The following is a 20908-nucleotide window of genomic DNA, read 5'->3' on the forward strand; positions in this document are numbered from 1 at the left end:
CACGCTTTGCTCCGGAGGGATCGATCCCAGGGCACCCAGGCAGGGTCACAAGCTGTTCAGGAGCGTTTTCCATGTGCACTTTGGTGACCCTCGCCAAGCACACGCAGCAGAAAATCAGCGGTTTTGTAGTTTTGCACTTCCAAGTGAAAAATCAAGGGATTGGCCTCTTTTCCCAGCACCTCTTCGGTCAGTAATTCTTCACCCGTCAGTGCTGCAGGAACTGGGTTTGCTGTGAATTTCTTACAGTGGTAAGTGTTCCTTACCTGATCCCAGTGGAGGTTTTTTGGGGGTTGTTTCGATAGTGAGACAACACCGTGCAAAAATAAAGGGTAAATGGGGAGATCTGTGATTTAGGGCTGTGAGGGGTTGGCCCCACCTTGAGAAGAGCCTGTTGCCAGGTCACCAACAGGTAAATTTTTTTAAGATGGGGCCCTGCTCCTTGGAAGACCATCACAATTAAATGACTGAGAAACAGCAATTCCTGGGATGAGGGGCTCTGGGTTTGCACCTTTCCAGAGAGATCCTGAGCCCAGGAAATGGGGGGAAGCTCTGGTACCTTGCTACTGATGACCCGACACCTCCCTGCCACTCCAAAAGAGGTTTTGCCAAAATAGCTCAACATTGTTCTTCCAAAGAGGTCAGCTGTACTCTGGGCTCCAGCAGCTCTGCCAGCTCTATTATTTTCCCTCATTAGCTCTTCACGCTGTCCTGCTTTCATTTCCTCTGAAACCAGGGCAATGGAGAATTTGCTTTTGTGCTGTAACGTTTCCCCCCATCGCACAACCGAGATCCCCTCTTTGCTCGGCAGCAGCTGGCTGGTCAGTTTTGGAGAGCAAGGATGATCTTCCAAGGAATCTCAAACCCACAGCCCAACTCAAAGAGAACATTATTTCCCGTTTGTAAGGATGTGGGCTCCCAGAGGAGAGCAAGACAAAGCCAAAAACCATGTCCACCCTCCACCAACGAGTCTAAGACGAGTTTGAGGTGTAAGTGATGAGATCAATGCCCAGAAAAATCAGCAGATGGCCTCATCTTTGGCTGCTGGCAAGGCAAGAGGTACAAAAACTGCATTTTCCATCTCCCTCCTTCCAGCCAGCGCTTTCCTGGAGGTCTCTACGACACAGGGCCTCTCATCTGAGGTGCAGAGCGAGAATGAAACATCTCTGAGGGTGACACAGCTCTGTGGTTGGAGCTGGCCAGACCCTGGAACATCCAACAGGGAAGCTCCCATGGTTCCACTCAAACCCTGCCAGTCCATGGGACAGTGTGACTTTCCAAGGGATCTGCTTTACCTTGGAGCTTTCATGGCTCCATTTTTCCAGTTTATCTCCCAGGGACCATCTCATTTAAACTCATCTCTCCATCCACATACCTACCTGGATTTCCCTTTTTTGGGAAAAAAAAAAAACCCCAAACCAAACGACCTTTGAAGGTGACACCCTGGTCAGAGGTCACCAGTCCCTGCTGGTCACTGACTGGGGGTCAGCCTGGTCATGGTGCTCTGATGGGATGTTCCTTTCTTCCAAGGGCTGGAAATTGCTGTGTGCCCCAAAATCTCAGTCTTGGCTAAAATTCCAGTTCTCAGCTGTGCTTTTTTAAGTGCTGGTGGGGGCTGAGACAACCCAACCCCTGTCTCTTGGGGATTCTTGGGGTGGGCTGCTCTCTCCCTGGACACCTCAAACTCCTCTGCGCGCCCGGAAATTCATCCTGGCCTGGCTCCAGCTCTCCACAGGATTGTGCCCATCCAGATTTGGGGTTGTTTAAGGAATAAACTTTGAAAGAGTGCCATTCCTTGGTCCCCAGCCCCACCTCGTGTATATACGACCCTGGCTGTGGAGACGTTAAAAACCAGAGAGCTGCAGATAGGCTGCACACAAATACCCTCTGTGGGATGCTGGAAAAAGCCCCAGACACCCACAGGGTCCAAGAAACCCCAAATCCTGCATCAAAGCCTGGAGACAGCAGAGGATTCTCCCCTTTCCCCGCAGCACCTCGGGTCAGATCCCAGTTTAGCACTCCTAGTACTGCTGGTAAATCGGGAAGGGACAGGAAGCGCAGGAGGGAGGCTGTGGCGTGCTCGAGTCCTGCACAGGAGCTCAGCCTGTGCACACGAGTTTCCCGAGTTCGCAGCAGTTTATATCCCACGACAACAAAAATAAAACAGAGGTGGAATTCTGCCCCTCTCCCCAGCACGTAGCAGGGCACAAATGGCTCCACGTCGAGGGAGAGCAGCCCGGGAGAGGGACGAGCAACTGTGGGGAGTAGTGAGTGCTATATTTAACAGTTGGCGAGGTGCCCAAATTCCTGAAAAATTCTCTTTTCCCTAGGCTTTGGCTCGAGCTCGTTCTCGTGTAAAACAGCACTGGCACCTAGTGGCTGCTGGATCCAGGCACAGCATCCCAAAAAAGCGTGCAGGGACCAGGGAGGGGCTGCTGGCCACTGCCTGCCGACAGCCACGCTGCTGTCAAAGGGCAATGAAAATCAAGGGCGTGTCTCCTAGAGAATTTTCCAGACACAAAGTATTATGAAAAGTCACCCCCAAAACGGCCCCAAAACGTCAAAATCCTGTTCCCACTGGTGCCAGCCCAATAAACACGAGGTGTTTCACGAGGGGACCTGCTCTGGGCCACGGGGGGCTCTCCAGACACCCTAATTCTGGTTTTCGACACTTCCTCTCCCATGGGACCCCCCAGCTTCCTAAAAACTCTCTTTTGGGGTCAGACGTTCATGGTTTAGAGGGTAAATCATTAACTGTGCAATTCCACTTGGCTTGCTTAAACGCGTCCTGTACTGCTGAAGTCCCCCACTGTCAGTGGGGTGGCTGGGGGAGTTTTTAGGACAGGACATCAGGGGCATCTCCAGGGAGTTGATTCTTTCAAAGCTCTCTCTTTTTCCTGACTCAATATTGCAACTGCTTCGAGCTCCTCCGGATGGGGATCTCTGAGACTGATTGCAGCTGGTTGGAAATGAATAATTCATCCTCTCCTGCTGATTTTAAAGAGAGGCAAAATTATCTGATTGATGATTCTCTGAAGAATTAAGGAGATTGCGTACAAAATTGGTACACATTATTGCAGCTTATTAAACATTTACAGTTGTTTAGCTGTCAGGCCCTACAAGAACCCTAAATCCAGACCTGAAATATGTTTTCTTCTCCCGGTGGCCCCCAGCTTTACCACTTGCAGGGGTCAGAAGAGATTTAGGGACTCTGGAGCTGTCCCTACTTTTGGCAGCCCATGGCAGTGCTGGTGGGAGGCAGCTCAGGAGGCACCTGCCACCAAGACTGGGTCAGGGTGGTAATGGTTTTGTCCAGGCAGCTCTGAAACCCTCCTGGAAAGATCCTCTGCATTCCTGGGGACTTTTCTGTGGTGAAACCCTTTCAGCCAACAGGTTTGGGCACCGTCCTTGTACCCTACAATGGTGCCTTCATTCTGTGCTTGGAGGAACTCACGTGTGGGTTGAAGAGGGATCACAAACACTTCTGATGACCCACCTGTAGGTGACTCTGGGTGGCCCTTCATCCAGCCAGAGCCTGCTGGCCTTGAGTCCTTCCTGATGCTCCAACAAAGCAGGCTGGGACCTGTTCAGAGCTGCCTTACCCACAGCTTTAACTCATAAATTCAATTCTTACTATCTGATTCCCTCTGGGAGAGCCTATTCACCATCAATAGGGGCCGGTTTAGCGACTAAAGAAGAAATTACATCTTTTATTACAATAAGAATCAGCTGCAACCAGGTCTGGCCAGGACAGGACCCACTTGACTGAGGAGGACACCTGAGGAGACTGAATTGCAGGGAAAAGCCAAAATTTTCCAGGAAGCTGAGCTTTGCACAGCAAAGGCTGACCAGCAGCACTCAAGGGGCAGCAGTGATGTCCAGAGCCACAAAAAGCCCTCCTAGAACACCGTGGAATCACCTGGAGTTGGAGGGGACCCACAGGAACCATCCAAGCCCAACTCCTGCACAGCCCAGCTATCAAATCTACTGCTCAAGGAGACCATTCCTTTAGGGAATGGCATCAGCTATGGGGCTGTGATTTGAAATGCTGAGGATGAGCCTTCAAATGGCACCGTGACGGTGCGAAAGAGGGACACCTTCTTCTTGTAGTGCCCGAAGTAGCGCAGCCGGTACGTGCCCGGCTCCATGCCAGCCGGGATGTGCCACTCAATGGTCACGTTGCTCTGGCCACGGGATCCCTTGCTCCAGTAAAACCTGGAAAACAGGCCCGAAACTGCAGTCAGCAAGGAAATCCACTTTGCATCGGAGCTCACTCCGTGCCATGAGATGAGGGGACTGCAGGTAAGGGTAGTTTAAGAGCTTCTTTTAACCTCTCCTTTCTTTTAACCTCTCCTTTCTTTTAACCTTCAATTTCTTTTAACCTTCCCTCATACATTTAGGCTATCAGGGCAGCAGCCAAGCAAACCAAACTGGGCAGGGCTGAAAAGTATCTGGGAACACAGGGAAAAAAGTCACTGGTCCCGTTTGTAGACAGAAAATATTTGTACCAATGTGTACCACCTCTGAGAGCAACATTTGCCAGCTCAGTGCTCCCTGTGCAGGGGCAGAGCTAAACCAAGAGGGTGAATATTCACTAAAATCACCAAGTCTGTAATTACTGAGCTCAGGACTTCTGGCACCCATTTCCGCATCAAAAGCCCGTTTCCTTTTACAGACTCCATGTGCAAAAGCCTTTCTGCTCAACCCCAGATCTCCACAGAGAATGCTCAGCCTCCCAACTCCACACATCATCTGGGCACAAGGGGTTTTTCAGCTGGCTCTGAGGGAGATGGTGAAGATTAGCCTGCAGCTCTGAGAGGTGACACCAGCCTTGCTGCTCCAAGGATATTTTTCCTGAAGGCTGACATCTGTACCCTTAACTTTTCTTTCTTCCAAACAGTTTAAAATTGTCGTCTGTTTATGCTGCATGATAAATCTGGCCAGTTTTTCCCTGAGAGTCTCTCCTGGTTTCTGTTTGGCTTCCTCTTCATCCTCATGGTGTGACAGATGGGTGGATACGGCCTAGGAGCAAGCTGGACCACAAACCTTCTGTAATTCTTGTCTTTCCCAAATTTACAAGCCTCCATTCCAGATTCTGGAGCCAAGGAAAACACCAGCTTTGCCAGATTAACCCCCCAAACATAGGCTGATCCTTGCCTAGAGAGCATCACCTGCAGGGCCAAGACCAGCCTGGGGTTGGGAGCTCTGGAATGAAGCCCTTCAGGTTAGACTGGAATGACTCTCTGGAGTCTGTGGGACGGGGAAATTGCTCAAGGCACCCACCTGGTGTCCCAGGAGGCGTCATTCAGCACCACACGCCAGCTGCTGGAAATGCTGGAGTATCTCTCCACTGTCAGGAAGTTATGCTCAGTCTGGAATAAAAACACCAGAGTTGGGCAGACCCTGAAGGAGCAGGCACGTCCCCACCTTCTGTGGCACTTCAAACCAGGGAAGGGACTGTGCTTCCTCATGCTTTACTGGCAAATGTGGGAATTACTGGCAAAAATGTTATCTTTTACTGCCGAATTTAGGCTGGTAAATGATGCGAAGGATTTATCTATAATAAGAGAGTGGGCAGCGACAATGTCTGTGCAAGGTGAGTGATGGGATGAATTAAGAGCTTTTCTAATTCCCTTTGTTTTGTTAAAATGAAGCAGCAGGCTGATAGGATGGAAATTAAAGACCAGCTTTGCCCTGGACACCGACAAACAGTGCCTGGCTCAACACACAACATGGGCCAACTTCAATAACATAAGCAGATCATAAACAATCCAAATTCACTTCTTTGCCCCAAAAGCTTTCTGGTGGTGTGAATTCCCAAAGCACATATCTGCCTCTGGTCTCCCAGCAAAGTGAGGAAACCCTGCCCAAACATCCATTAATCCCAACCACCCCAACTCCAGCATCATTCCATCAGGTTTACCGCGTTCTCTGCAGAGTTCCTGGGGTTTGCACCCACAAAAGTCACTTCAGCAACTTCTCTCTGGGGGTGGAAATTGAGATTTGTATTAAAGGCTGAGCAGCACATTAAAAGCACCCTTTGAAGAGGCAGTTTGATGTTTTTAGGGGGTGGGGTGGTTTTGTGGTGTTTTGTTGTGCTTGGGTGGTTGTTGCTGTTTTAAATTATTTATGATTTCACTTGTTGCAAGAGCAGTGGACAGTTTATGCTTTGAACTGGTGTCCTGGGCCTTGCCATTCCACTCGTCCTGCTCGCTGCACAAGCTCCGCCACTGCACGTAGAAAAGGGAGGAAATAAGGGAGATTTTTCAGAATGCCTCCCTGTGCCTCACTGCTGGAGATAGCAATGAGAGGAAAGCCCTTGCTCTGAACACCTTATCTAAATGCTGAGCATAGAAAACAGAACCATTTCTGACATTTTGATTTCATTTCATCTACGTTCCACAGCAGAGGCATCAAAGGTGACCTGACTGCTGCTTGTAAAGAATCGCTGTACAACATTTGCCTACTTAATCAACTGCTATTTCCTTTTGAAGCAGAAGGGGAAACCTGCTTTGTGCTGAACGAAGGGGTTTTATTTTTCCCTTTATTTATCCATTTTATTCCCATTCAGCACAGCACCGTTGGCATGGGAATGCTCTGTCCCTGCCTTCTCCACCGTGCCCACCAGAGAGATGAGACCTGTTTGTTCTGAGGGCACCACGACCCACAGACCTGTGGGGTGAGGGGTAGGAGTTTACAGGCGATTTCCCAAACAGGTTTTAGTGACTCCCTGGAGCCCTCACCTCTTGATACTCTGGTCTCACTTCTTCCAGCACATCCCCAAAAGTTTTACCGGCCGGCGCGTTCTCAGCGCTGAGGGAAGGCAGCAGGGTCACACTGGTTACGTTGAAAAGTGGGGGCTCTGGACCACGGGGCAAATCCTGAGTGGCATTCTGGGAGAGGAAAGATGAGCTCGTTAAACAGCCACAGGGATAACCAGGATTCCCTGAGGAAGCAGAGCACCGCTCCGGCCCCGCCTCCCAGCCCTGCTTGCACAGATTGTAGGAATAATAAAGTGAGAGGGAAAGCGAAGCTCAGGATCTCCGTCTGTGCTCTGCCTGCAGGACCAATCCCTGCAGGACACCTGCTGCCCTGTTGCTGGGCTCTCCTAAATCCAGCCCCTAGAACATGCCGGGATATTCCTGCCCACAGCTCCTGCCTATTCACATGGCCACAGTGACAATGGGCACGGCCAGGTACAGCAAAAACGTAGCAGATTTTTGTTTTCCTTTGGTAGAAAAGCAGCAACTTCGGGCCATGCTGGAAGGTTGGAGGTACTGATTTCCTCCACTTTGAGCTGCAAAACGCCCAGAATTTCTCAAGTGGTGTGAGACCCCTGTTACAGGAGTTATATTCATACCATGTAGCGTTTCTCAAAGTGGTTTCTGAAGAGAACGGAGAGGACAGCACCTGTGTGGCCTCACTGAGGAGCAGCCATGGCCACTGACAGGGTTTAGGGGTCCCCAGCAGCCTGTGGCATGTAGGAAATGCTGCTTACCAGAGCGATAGCCTTGGCCAGGCCCCTGAAGAGCTGGATGTAAGCAGAAAGGGTGTGCGGCCCATAAATGGTGGAGGCAGCCTCGTACCGCTGAACCTGGGAAGGACAGATTCGGGAAAGGAGGGTTGGGAGGGCTCCTGAGGGGTGTGTACTCCCCACCCTGCCCAGCTGAGGATCAGCAGTGGGGTTATTTACTCCCTTTCTGATAAGGACTCAGCCCCAACCACTTGCCAAAGTATTTCTGCTGCGATTTCAGGTTACTCCTTGTTCTCCAGCCTGTTGCAAACAGGGAGGGCCTGTTTGCTCTTCCAGTTATCACAGTTTTTACCCTCTTTGCTCTTCCAATTACCACAGTTTTTACCCTCTTTCAAAGGATCATGATGCAGCTTGCCTCCCCCTCCAACTTTTTGGGGTGGGATTCTTCTAACCTTCCCTCCCAGTTCTCCCTGCCCATTTTCGTGGCAAAGAACTCCAAACACAACATAATTTCACATGAACTATCAGCCTGTGTAGCCCAAAGCTGAACTCAGTCAGACAGATTCAATCCACAACTTTAACACTTACCTGGTACTCCTCATAGGTGGTGATGTAGTGGGTGTAGACGTTGCACAGGCCTGCAATCACAATGTTCATCCCTGGTGTCCCATGGGAATCAAATTCCTAAGGAAGGAAATAAAACCCTTACCTTGAAACAACTGCTTAATGCATGGCTATACTGTTATTGTTATTATTAATATTAATATTATTATAGCAATATTGTTATTATTGTTATGGCCATTGGCATGATTATTATTGTTGTTGTTATTATTATACTTTTTTTTAATATTTTTATTTGCCAGGACAGGATACAAAGTTATAGTGGGAAGGGATGCTCAGGAATGCAAACCTACAAGTGCAATTTGCCTTTCTTAACGTCTCATGTTCACTCCCCAAAGAAAAACGAGGACAAATGACCTCACATTCCAGTAAATCTAGAGGTTTTCTGGAAGCTGATGTCTGTATACTCCTAAAAATCAGGGACATAAGCGTGAGAAAGGCTCAGTGAATTGTGGAGACAGCATCTGGGACTGGGATTTTATTCAGGCTGCAGCCAGGATGTGTCAATCAAATGGAAAAAATACTTTTGCCTTTTCTTTTTTCACAATTGTTCTCATGTTGTGAACTCCTGGTAGGGATTAAGGAGCTGAACCCCTCCATCCCAGAGCCAAATTCCTGCTGGCATCAGTTGTGCCTGAATCCCTGGGGAATTGGCTTAATGGATTGAAACCTGATCAGGTGGGGGTTTTGGGAGGATATTCATTTCTCCTGCCTGCCAGGAAGCACGTGGAAAATCTGTCTGAAGCAAGTGGGAGAAGGAAACATCTGTGGGACGCAAGCCCCATGAGCCCAGCTGGGAGGGGACGAGGGAAACGCGGGAGGCTCAAGAAAGGAGAAGTTCCAGAGGTGAAGGATGCTGGGGAAACCTCAGCAACTCACACTTTTAACAGCTTCCCGCAGCCTGCGTCCAGACATGGTCCTAGGGCATGGAGGGAACAACGTCAGGCTCCAGAAATCATGGAATCCCAGGATCCCTGAGGCTGGAAAAGCCCTCCCAGCCCATGGAGTCCAAGCTGTGCCCGATGCCCACCTTGTCCCCAGCCCAGAGCACTGAGTGCCACCTCCAGCCCTTCCTGGGACACCTCCAGGCATGGGCACTCCAAAGCTCCCTGGGCAGCCCCTGCCAAGGCCTGAGCACCCTTTCCATGCAGAAATTCCTGCTGCTGTCCAAGCTGAGCCTCCCCTGGCCCAGCCTGAGGCCGTTTCCCCTTGTCCTGTCCCTGTTCCCTGGCAGCAGAGCCCGACCCCCTCCAGAGTTGTGGAGAGCAGGGATCTAAAGCAGGAATTGCTGGCTGGAGTTGCAGCACACACCAGAAATTCCCACAGCACCTCCAGCACTGCCCAACATCCCTTAAGGCTTCTGCACAAGTTCAACCAAAACACCTCAAAACATTTCACAGCCATCACCATAGCCAGGGAGGGGCTGGAGGCACCCCAGGGCTGGGTAGGAACTAAAAGGTAACAGAGATAAATCATTATCCTATTTAAATTTGTATCATTGTACCATCAACAGCCAGTGAAATTCTCCATTATGGTGTTTGTGGTACCAAGACCAGAATCAAAGTTAACAAATTCCTTTGGTTTCCTGAAAACTGCATCTTGTAGCAAAGGATTCAGGAAGCCTGTGTGCATCTCAATCATTCCCAGGGTGAGTTTGGGGGCAATTTTGAGCCTACCCAACTTTCTACCTGCAGGCCGATCTGTTTCAGGAGGTTTGAATGAAATTCAGCTGCAATAAGTAGAGCAAGACCCAAGGAATACACACGTGAACTCCCCGGGAACAGCAAGGATTGCCAGGGATCCGATGGCAGCGATCTGCACGTCCACGATGTCCGGGTGCCAGGGGTGGGGCCAGGTCATCTGAGGGGGAGGAAAAAGTGCATAGAAATACTCTGGTTTAGTAGGAAAAACACAGCTGAGGTGTTTTCCTTCCTACAGTCATCAAGCAGGCAAATAAATTCAGTTTGTGAAGTTTATTTGTAGATGCAATTGAATTGATTTGTGAGAAGGTGTTTTACCTTCGTGTGATGTCTGACCGTAGGAGTCACATAAGGCACATGTAAATACAACGGGTAAGGCAAAAAAAAAAACCCTAAATAAGGTATTGCCAGAGGGGCAGCTTTAGGCAAAATGGGTAAAGAAGGTCAGAGCAGCACCTAGAAACCCCTCACCTACATGGAAAAAGGATAGAAGTGGGATTGACAGGGAGATGAAAAATCCCACTCCAGCGAGCCAAAAAAAGGGGTTTTTTTCTGGGGAGCAATTTCCTGGGGGCAAAACATGAATGACAAAAGCTTGTGAAGCTCATCAGGAGCAGGAGGCCTGCCAGAGCGTCCCTAAAATGTGCTAAAGCGTAAGAATGAAGTGTCATTTCCTCTCAGTAGCACCATCCTGCGCAGAGGAGGAGGCTGGGAGGAGCTGGGGGCTCTTGTGGGGAGAGCTGAGGTGAGGAGCTGATTGAACACCAAGCGACAGCAGGGAAGCTTTTAAGGAGGCTGGTGAAAGGAGTAACCATGAATTTCCTTCTCCAGATGGCCTCACCTGAGTGCTCTAGAGAGCCCTGGACATGATCCCTCTGCACGGCGGCGCGTTTGCCTCAGGGCCAAGGGAGCATCAGGAGCAGGGGAAAGGGGCAGCAATTCCCATCTGGAGTTGGGGAGAGCTCGGGAAGAGCAAAGGCCAAGGCACGCCCCGAGCATGGGGATGGGCTGAGATCGATGGAGCAGCAGCTCTGCAGGGCGCTGAGGAACAGCCCTTCCCTGGATGAGCAGGGCATCCCCGGCACAGGCGTCCCCATCCCTGCTGACTGCCCCTGCTCCTCGGGACATGCCCTGAGCAGCTGCTGGTCCTGCTGGGAGTGGGATCTGCTGGAGGCCCTCACCCCAGGGCACGTACAGCAAATCCCTGCTGTTGTGACAAGAAGAGTTTCCAAAAGACCCCAAAATGAATCACTGCATTTTGTGGGACCTGTCTGTCCTGCGGAAAGAGGGAAGGTCCTTTCCTGGATTAAGGTAGGAACCGAACGGAAAATGCACGCAGAGCTATAGAGATCTGAGCAGCAGCAGAGCGGAATCAGAGGCTGCTGGGAGGCTACGCCGAGCTCCACACACTGGCAGCCACCCCTCACCCCCTGCATTTTCCCTGTGCCTCCACTCAGGGCTGCTTCACAGGCAGAGACTTAGGCCAGGATGGATTTCAGTGGGGCTTTTCTGGCCCTAGTGAGAGCAGCGGGTGTGGTTTCTCCTCCTGGAGAGAGAGGATAACTCCCACCTCTCTCGTTCTGATGGGAGCTAATGACAGCACTTAATCCTTGCTTTCTCTTACCGTACCTTCAGAGCCCATGCAGCCTGTGCTCCCTCCCTGTTCATCACCTGACACTGCCTGTAGCTCCCCAACAACCCCGTGAGGGATGGGATCTGTGAGGATTGCTGATGCCAGCCCAGATCAGTGATCCCTGCGCTCCCCAGGGCACACACGACTGTGTCCTTACCTCTCCCGTGCTGAAGAGGATGGGCTTGGGTTTGTGGCAGGCTTTGGTTTCATTCGATGGCTCTCCCAGCAGCTGGTCCCGGATTTGATCCCAAAACGGGTCCCCTTCTACTGAGCCTGGAGGGGGAAACCTCTTTCAACCCTGTTCCTCAGCTGCCCCAGCAGCTCTCAGACAGACACTCCCCGCTCCCAGCTCCCAGGGGTGGGATATTTCCCAGTGGACTCCGACCACCTCCCTTTCCTGGGGTGGTTTGAAGGGCTGAGCTTCAGCCCAGCTCAGCTCCATCCTGGCAGCCTTTGGGTAACAGGAACAAATGAGCAGGAGAGTCCCAAACCAGCTCTTTCTTCTCCCTACTCCCCATCCATCCCCTTGCTCTCCTTCCTCCAGGGCATGGCCATATCCTTTTCCCAAAGCTCTCTGATGGACACAGACAAACCTGCGAAGGGGTTTCCTCCACCTTCCTAAAAACCATCCCTTTGGGTGCTGTTCCAGTCTGTCTGGGGGATGCCCAGTGCCTGCCCTGTTCGTACAAAGCCACGTTGAGATCTGCCCCCACATTACCTTGGGTGAAGTTGAAAGCCCCCACTCCGTCAATAGTCCCCGCAGCAAAGCTGTGCCCCAAGGCTGGCTTACAGGTTTTAACCTAGATCAGAAGCAGGGAGGAAAGGGAAGAAGAGAGAAAACCCAGTTCCCCTGGGTGTGGCAGGGCTGCTGTGGGATTAGGGCATTTCCTCCCGCTCTCACCGTGTGGGTGGCGTTGAGCTCCACGGACACATTGCTCATGTTCACCCACTGGTGGGCTGAGCTCAGGGGTCCTGTCACCTCCTGGGAGGCCTTTTCATACAGCTCCTGAGGGACACACCAGGTGGGAAAAAATCCTTGAGGGACAAGCAATCAGGAACCCAGCTGTGCTGCGGAACAGCCATATGGATCATCTCCTCATTCCACCTTCCCAGAGCCTCTTCCAGGTGTTGAAGCAGATCTGTATTTCCCAAGTCCCTTTGTTTCTGTCACCCCGAGTTCTGCAAGCTCTCCCTGTCCCACAGAGGGAGGACACTTTTCTTTCACAGCTGAAACATGCCCCTCTTTCAGCAGGATGGCAACTTCCTTCTCCTGGTTGCCACCTCTTGGCATTTCTCACACCTTGGACTGAGCACAAAAAATGTTTTCTGTGAGAAAGGAGTGCTTGGCTGTAGTCACTGCAGGTGTTGGGACTCTACCATGGATTTACTACACCCCTGACAGCTGAGGGTATTTACTACACACACTCAGCCCTTCAGGGAACAGTTTTCCATGCTCAGGTTGGTACACGGGAAGTGCTGCCAGAAGCTTTGCAGGTTTAATGACACTCCTGGAAGGAACTGAGGGCACAGCCTTTGAAGGCCAGGAGTCTGAGGTGTTAGAGACAACAGCAGTGCTTGATGCACACACCAGGACATTTGGACAGGGGACAGAGGCACGATCAGCCTGGAGTGACTTGAGGGAAGAGCCTCTGAAACGGTGACGAAGGGAAATGCCACCAGCAGGCCTCCTGCTCTTCCTCCGCTGCTGGACACGCTCCGGTTCCTGCAAGCTGCTGCCCCTGAAACGCTGCCAGAAGCTCTCCTTGCACTCACTGCTCTCACACCGTGCTGGAGGGCAACCAGCAAATCCAACCCCGGCTGGCTTAGAGCCCGCAGGTGATAAAAGGGAGCCCGTAGGGCCAAGGGAATGCAGGGCCCCGGAAATGCAGGGCCCAGCAGAGCAAGGGGAGCAGCCTCTGCGGGGGTTTCGGCCACGCATTTTACCTCCCATTTGTGTCAGTTTGGGAATGGGATGCCAAATAGGCTCACAAGTGGTGTGTGGTGGTGCCTCTGAGCTCTTCCAGGAGGATTTTTCCCATCATGATGCCTTTGAGATGAATGGGAGGGAGGGGGAGAGGGTAAGGTGGGGACATCCTCTTTATATCCCAGAGAGGAATATTGGGATTAAAACCCCAAACCAATGTTTTCATACCACGACAGCTTCAATGGTGGATCTAAATAAAAGTATGTGTTGTCCAGGCTAAATTCAGGTGTCTAATCAGATCTGTTGCACCAGAGGAGATTTTTCACTACCCAAAGGATTTCCTACACTGTCCTAAGCCTAACAAATTCCAGGCTCCGAGGTGCTCTTGACTGCAGCAGATAGAGACATCAACAGCTGCTTGCAGAGCTCATTTACCCATTAAAAACAAAACTAAGAGACTTGAGAGTAATTTAAATCTACAGACATTCACCAAAACAGGTACAAGATAGTGAGAATATAGAATATAAAATATAAAATATAAAACATAGAATATAAAATATAGAATATGGAATATAGACTATAGGGTACAGAATATAGAATAGAAAATATAGAATATAGAATACAGAATGTAGAATATAGAATATAGAGTATAGAATATAGAATATAAAATATGGAATATAGACTATAGAATGAAGAATATAGAATATAGAGTATAGAATATAGAATATAGAATACAGAATGTAGAATACAGAATATAGAATATAGAATATAGAATATAGAGTATAGAACATAGAACATAGAATATCGAATATAGAATATAAAATATAGAATATGGAATATGGAATATAGGATATATAGAGTGTAGAATATAGAATATTGAATATAGAATATAGAATATAGATTATAGAGTATAGAATGTAGAATATAGAATATAGAATATTGAATATAGAATATAGTATATAAAATACAGAATATAGTATATAGAATATAGAGTATAGAATATAGAATGTAGAATATTGAATATAGTATATAAAATATAGAATATGGAATATGGAGTGTAGAGTATAGAGTATAGAATATAGAATGTAGAATATTGAATATAGTATATAAAATACAGAATATAGAATATAGAATGTAGAATATAGACTATAGAGTATAGAATATAGAATGTAGAATATAGAATACAGAATATGGAATACCCTGAGGGAAGGGACCCACAAGGCTCACCAAGCTGCTTAAACGAGCAGGAATTCCTGTGGCAGCAGCACCCCCACGCACTCCGGAATATCCCTTACCTTTGCTTTCAGGAAGATGTTCTGCCCTATAATCCTGGTGCTCTCAAACATGTCACTCCCAGGCCCCTTGGCCATGCACATCGCTGCCTGTGGGGAAATCCGTCAGGTGGTCAGCGAGTATGGAGAGCAGGTGGCACTGCCAGGTGGCTGCCAGACTCTGGCAACTGAGGGCTTCTTGCAGGCCACAGCAAAATCAGCCATGGGGTTACTACACTCAAGACAAATTGGGGTGAATAACTGGAAAACTGGGGGTGTGAGGGAAAAAGGTCAGCAAGTTCCTGGAAGGGGCACCCAGAAGCACCCAAAAAGAGGTGATTCTTTAGTGTCAGTGCCCTCCCCATGCACAGTGGTCAACCCCAGGGCCCCGTGGAAGGCGGGACAGGCGGGTCACACTCACCCCTCCGATGGGACAGATGCTCTGGGGGTTGTCACACGACTCGCCCGTGTTGACGCAGAACGGGCCCCGCGTGTTGGGGGACACATCCCCCAGGTTGGATGAGGCAAAGGCGGCCACAAAGGAGCCCTGCCGAGGCCAGAGGAGCATTTCAGCGCCTTGCAGGGGCAGCTGCAAAGCTCCCGTGCAGCTCTCCCTGCAGCTGCTGTCACCCTGCGCCACGCTGCTCTATTCCCGGAGTCACCGAGGGCACTGCAGCGGGGCTTTAGGCACATCCCAAGGGCTGGGCGGGAAGAGCAAGGGAGAACTGGATGCACATGATGCCATTTCAGGGAGAACTTCACAGCACTCTGGTGTGCAGACCGTGTTTCCTCCTCCCCCTCTTCCACCTCAGCTCCTCCCGGCTCAGTGTCCCCAGCTTCGCACGTTGCTGACCAGATGTGAATGAGTCACACTGTAGCACCTTGCACAGGATTTGGTTTTCCTTCCAGGCTTTCACCATGACTGATTTACAGGGTGAGAGCTATTGGAGCTGACTGCAGGGACACTTTCCAGGTTGTTCAAGGCTTGAACGCTTCCAAGGATGGGGCAACCCCGACCTCCCCGGTTTTTAGCAGTTGAATTTAAAAAAACGTGAGTTATTCTTAAAGTCTGAATAACTGCCACCGACTACTAGTTTGGGAAGTCGAGAATACACCTTCCCATTTCCCTTCTGTAGAGGAAGAGAGGAAATAAACCAAAGCATTGCCCTCAGTGCGTGTGTTTGCCCTGCTGTCCCACCTCACCCCTCCCTGTCCCAGCCCGGCTTCACCCGTTCCTGGGAGCACTCCCACCTCTCCAGGGAGCGCTCCCTTGTTCTTCTCCTGCTCGAACAGGTAGGAGGCGTAGCCCACGTTGTCGCTGTTCACCAGGTGGTTGGAGTTGTTCATGCTCACCGGGTGCACGGCAAACCAGCTGGGGAGGGGTCACAAGGCACACACAGAAAAGGCTTTCCTCACTCTGTGCAGTGGCAATTGGCTCGTTCAATCTTATGTGTTTGTGGGAATTTTCTTTGGGAGAATGCAGCTGGAGACCCGTGGTGCTGAGGGATGGATTAGCAAGGGCAGAGTGCTCCCATCCTCTCCCGTCCTAACCAGGAGGGCTCATGGCTGTAACAATCCAGGCCTTGAGGCCACAAGAATTTGTCACTGTCCTTATCGGGGCTGCCAAGAGCTCCTTCAGACCTGGACTGGCTCTTTCACTAACCCAGAGAATTTTATTTTTCAGGGATTTTTATATTCAAGGGAACAAGGAGGAGTCAGTGAGGTAAAAAAGGGGGGAAAATGGAACACCTCCATTCTGACAAAAAATAATGAGGGTGTGGAGGAAAACCTGCCGCCCTGGTGATCAGTACCTGATAAGGCCTAGCTCGTGTCCATCCTCATCTGCCATCTTCAGCACCACCATTTCTTTATCCGTGTTGGATGAATACCTGCATGGGAACAAAGCAGGGAAATCCCATCAGAGCCAGGGCTGTGGTTGTGCTCTGCATTGCTCCACCAGCTTAAATCCCCACTAAGCTGAGCAAGGACATGAAAAGGTCATTCCAGGTGTTACCCAAGCACAGCGAGGGCTTAGAGAAGCACCTGACACCAGCTGGGAAGGTGAGGGAGGAGCTGTGGCTGTCACCGTGCTCAGGCACTGCTCCTCCAGGCAATGGACATAGCACAGATTCATGCACCAAGGATGGCACTTTGGTGCCCTCTGACTCTTGGTTTTCTAAATAAAGCACAAGATCACTTCCTTGACCAGTTCCTCATGCTTGGAGAGGGCAGCCACAGCTTTCAAGGCCTGTCTTTGCAGTTAGTTTTTGGGGAGGCGCACACCCAAGTGACCTCGGTGGCCACAGCACCATTCATTCTGCCACAGTCCTGGCTCCAAGTTTTTGGCACTCCTGAGGCGACCAGAAGCAGCAGCTGTGAGATGGCTGGGATGTGGAGGGGTTCTCTACAGGGCTCTGTTTCCCCCCCGCCTGGGGAGGTTTTACCTGCTCCGCTCGGACGCTGGGTTCTTGAGGTAGGAGAAGGGGCTGCGATTGATCTGGCTGTTTTCTACGGTGCCTCTGTTTATAAAGAGCCTTCCTTTCCTCATGCTGTTGTGGGCAATCTCTATGCTCTGCAAAGCAGCAAGACACAGAGTTATCAGGCTGCCAGGCACATGTGAGGTTATCTAGAAAAACCCTTTCTTCCCCCCGCTGTCCATCCCCAACCCTTTCTTGGAATTTGGGGGTGCTTGTCTGTTCATTTGTTTGGGATTTTTTCTTAACCCAGCTAAAATTCCGGAAAATGCTGATAACCTTTTCAAAGTACCCATGGCTGTCTCTGAAGAAAGGATCCAAAGCTCCTGCTGTTTGAGCTGCTGTCACCAGCAAACACAAGCCCACCTCCACGCGTGTGTCGGGCTGTGCCGTGCGGACGTGCCACCCCAAACACCACAGCCAGAGCTGTGTTAGGCGCCCACACGCTGGGCTGGGTGACACTGACCTTCACAATGCCATTGACCATGGAGCTGAGGGCTGGCCTGATGAGCCCCTTGCTGGTGATCCAGAACAGGGTGTACTGGAAGTAGCCTCCAGGCCCCGAGTGCGTGTGGGTGCCGCTGAGGATGACGTTGTCCTGCCGGTACAGCTCCCCGTACTTGCTCTGCAGCTGCTTCAGCACCTGGGAGGAAGGGGGTGCTCCTGAAAAACCCCTTCTCCTGCCCAAAGGCTGCAGAGATTTGTGCCAGCCCTTGCAAAAACCCCAACCATCCATCCCCCTCCTCACGCTCCTCTTTCTGCCTGGCACAACAAGGAGGCTGTGGCTGTTGGCCTGGCAGGAGCCCCAAAGTAGGAATATCTGGGAGAAGACCTCTATATCCAACTTGAAGGGAATCCCAGACCATCCCAGGAGCCCCCAGTTCTCCAGCATGCCCCTCCCTCCTCTGCTGCACTTTAGACAACGTATTAGTGATTCCAATGAACTCCTGGTAATTTTTCCGCTAAGAGAAGCGTGAGCAAAGCCCAGCCTCATGTGCTGAGGAGTCCAAAGCTCTTCCGCAGCAGAGACACAGCACCTCCCCAAGGAAATCCCAAAGGAAGCAACCAGCGTGCTGCCATGCTCCATAGGGATCACTGCAAGCACCCAGCCCCTCCTTTCCAGCCCCGTACCTCCAGCCTCAGTCTCTGGGACACCATTCCGATGTCGGCGCTGACGAACACGACCCGTTTGGAGTCCTCGAGGTCTGCCACGATGAAGGCTCGGCTGTAGAGGCGCGAGAGGAGCCCCCCACCCACCTGGTCGGGGTTGGCGTATCCCATCTGCAAGAGAGGAGCTCCACCATAAATACTGAGCCTTTTATCCCCCTGCATGCATTTTCCTGAGTAGGTTTGCCTGGGGGCCAGAGGACTCATTCGACAACTCCGAGCTGCAGCTCTGTCTTGCCCCGCAATTCTGACAATCATGGAATGGTGGGGGCTGGAGGGCCCTTAAACCCATCTCATTCCAACCCCCTGCCACGGGCAGGGACACCTCCCACTGTCCCAGGTTGCTCCAAGCCTCAAAGAAACTTCACCTAAGGTTTGAAGGGGGCACACGTTTGGCAAGGCAGAGGCTCTGAACCAAAAATCCTGCAAAAAATACTCACAGAGGATGAAAAATCAGTATCTCCCCAACCCCAGGAGGAATTTCCCCAACTCACCAGAGGGACTTGTGCCACAGGGCCCGTGCAGTCAGCTCTGCCAACACCCACCAAGTACCGTGCTGCTTCTACGACGTCGTTGGAATCTGCAGGAACCATAAAGGGCAGATCAGCGGCACAGCAGCGAGCAGAATCGGGGGCAGGAGAGGCCAGAGAGCTCTGGCCAAGTGCTCTGCATGGATCTCCAGCTGGCCATCAGTGTGCTGAGGCTGTGAAGGCCTCTGGGGTGGCAAAGGGTGGAGCAGGCATGAAGAACCAGGCAGGGAGCTCTCCAGAGGGGTGGCTGGGCTGTGCCACATGGGGGTGATGCACAGCGAGGGGGAGACCAGCCCAGCGCTCCCAGTTAGACTCTCCAAGCCCACCAGCACCACGCAGGAACCAGCTCCAAGGGCTGTTTCACACAGACAATTCAGCTCAGCAGGGGTAAGAACGAGGGGATGGCGTGTCAGGAGCTACTGGGGAGGGACTGGGGAAGAGAGAAGGGCACATCCAGCACATCCTGTGTCCAGTGCTGGTGCCCTGGTCCTCCCCAAAAAAATCCCAGCAGAGCCAGCTGAAGGTCAGAGGAGGGAAAGCAGCTCTGGGGAGTGATTTCCAGGCAAATGGTGAGGAAAAGTTCTCCCAAAGGAGGTCACGTCTCACCCCAGCCACCAGGAAGGTGCAGAAATCCTTCCAGGATGGACAAAGCCGTGGAAGAAAAGCCATCGAGGGCTACCAAATCATAATAAATCAGAAGGATTGTCTGCATCTCAGGAAATCCCAGAGCCAGAAATCACTGGGGGCTGAGATAACACTGTGAGAAAATATTAAATATTTCTGTGTGCTCGCTGTGTTCCCACAGCCCTCCCCAGGCAGCTGCTGCGGCCCAAGGCAGGGCTTTGGGATCTGGGGATGCTCCGTCTTCCCACCAGCCTGGCCTTTCCTGGGCTCTCACTCGAAACAGAGGAGAAGGGAAACACTCACACTGACATTATTTAAAGTGGCGCCAGTCAACTGAGCCACCCTCCTCCTCTTCCTCCTCCTCCTCCTCCTCCTCCTCCTCCTCCTCCTCCTCCTCCTCCTCCTCCTCATCCTCCTCCTGCCCCAAGAGTTCCAACACAGGGGAGAATCACCCTTGACGTGTTATAGCCTAAGCACATGAAGTTTTTAGTCCCAAATGTGAACTCCTCCAGTCTGAGCCCGAACTTCAGAGGCCGGGAGGTGCCACTGCTGGGACGTGGAGTCCAGCTCCCGACCCCCTCCCGCCCTGGGCCTGGGGTGGGCTTAGAGGCATCAGTGGGCTGTGATGGGGCTGTGAAACCCCTGGGTAGAGCCCCGGGAGCGAGGGGCTGCCAGGGCCCTTTGCAGCAGGCAGAGAGAGGGAGGGGAGGATGGGAGGAGGGGATGGATCCCTGCAGCCACCCTCGCCCCATGCCCGGGCCGTGCATCCACGCCCCAAGAGCTGCTGGTGGGACCCCCTGCTCCTGCTGCTCTGGCTGGGCAAAGGACCACGGGCAGAGTGCTGGTGGCAGCTTAGCAGCGGCCTGGGGACCTCAGCCTGTCCCCTTTCATCTCAATCCTGCCCTGGGCACCCCCTGGGACAGGGGGAGGGAGGCTGAGGTGGCTCCACTTGCCATCGGTGTCTTTGGTGAGGAAGTGCAGGACCAGCAGCACCACGGTCAGGGCGATCATCAGCACCAGGCACACGATCAGGATCACCTCCAGCCGGGAGAAGGAGCACCTGGACCTCTTTCCACACATGGTGGGGGCTCTGTGGGTGCAGGACGGAGCCTCTGTGGGTGCAGGTACATCCCAGTGTGGGGCACAGCCCAGCCAGAGCACACACCCCACCCTCAGAGAGCTGCTTGTGGGCCCAGCCTGCTGTCAGAGACGGCAGCAGCCCAGAGAAGGATGGGAAGCAGAGATTTATTTTTCATCTTAAGACAGCAAAAACGTGTCTCCTGCTGGCAGCAACCACTCCCCATCACCAGGCCTGACAGGACAGGGAGAGCGCCCGAATTCCCGACCCCACGCTTCCCAGGGCACTTTGCTCGCCTTTCTGAAGAGATCCTGGAATAAACCCCACAGTATTCCACCAGATGCTGTGCTCTCTGAGTGGCTGAAGGAGATGCTGCAGCTCAGAGCACGCCAGAAGAGAATGCTGTCACCATAAT

General features: G+C 51.7%; 1 protein-coding gene across 1 annotated transcript; it reads right to left on the reverse strand.

The window, feature by feature from the left end:
* Positions 1–3687: 3687 nt before the first annotated feature.
* On the reverse strand, positions 3688–20499 carry LOC125329075 (putative neutral ceramidase C). The gene is made up of 20 exons (XM_048310411.1): positions 20369–20499; positions 18756–18841; positions 18226–18375; positions 17561–17737; positions 17065–17192; positions 16432–16509; positions 15872–15992; positions 15042–15167; positions 14645–14731; positions 12327–12431; positions 12144–12225; positions 11583–11698; positions 9858–9952; positions 8972–9011; positions 8060–8155; positions 7496–7591; positions 6741–6890; positions 5921–5980; positions 5281–5369; positions 3688–4212 (listed from the first exon to the last, which is right to left on the reverse strand). The coding sequence occupies exons 1-20, from the start codon at positions 20493–20495 to the stop codon at positions 4023–4025; spliced, it is 2199 nt and encodes a 732-aa protein (XP_048166368.1). The 5' UTR covers positions 20496–20499; the 3' UTR covers positions 3688–4022.
* Positions 20500–20908: the final 409 nt, after the last annotated feature.

This window comes from Corvus hawaiiensis, chromosome 8 (assembly GCF_020740725.1).
Source record: "Corvus hawaiiensis isolate bCorHaw1 chromosome 8, bCorHaw1.pri.cur, whole genome shotgun sequence".
Classification (NCBI taxonomy): Eukaryota; Metazoa; Chordata; class Aves; order Passeriformes; family Corvidae; genus Corvus; species Corvus hawaiiensis.

Bases quoted from the DNA above. Each gene is read 5' to 3' on its own strand.
- LOC125329075 (XM_048310411.1), bottom strand. From the start codon at position 20,495: ATGTGTGGAAAGAGGTCCAGGTGCTCCTTCTCCCGGCTGGAGGTGATC. The intron at 17,738-18,225 runs GTACGGGGCTGG...CCTTCCTCCCAG, and splicing joins CCCAGAGACTGAGGCTGGAG to GTGCTGAAGCAGCTGCAGAG. The intron at 12,432-14,644 runs GTAAGGGATATT...TGTGTCCCTCAG, and splicing joins ACATCTTCCTGAAAGCAAAG to GAGCTGTATGAAAAGGCCTC.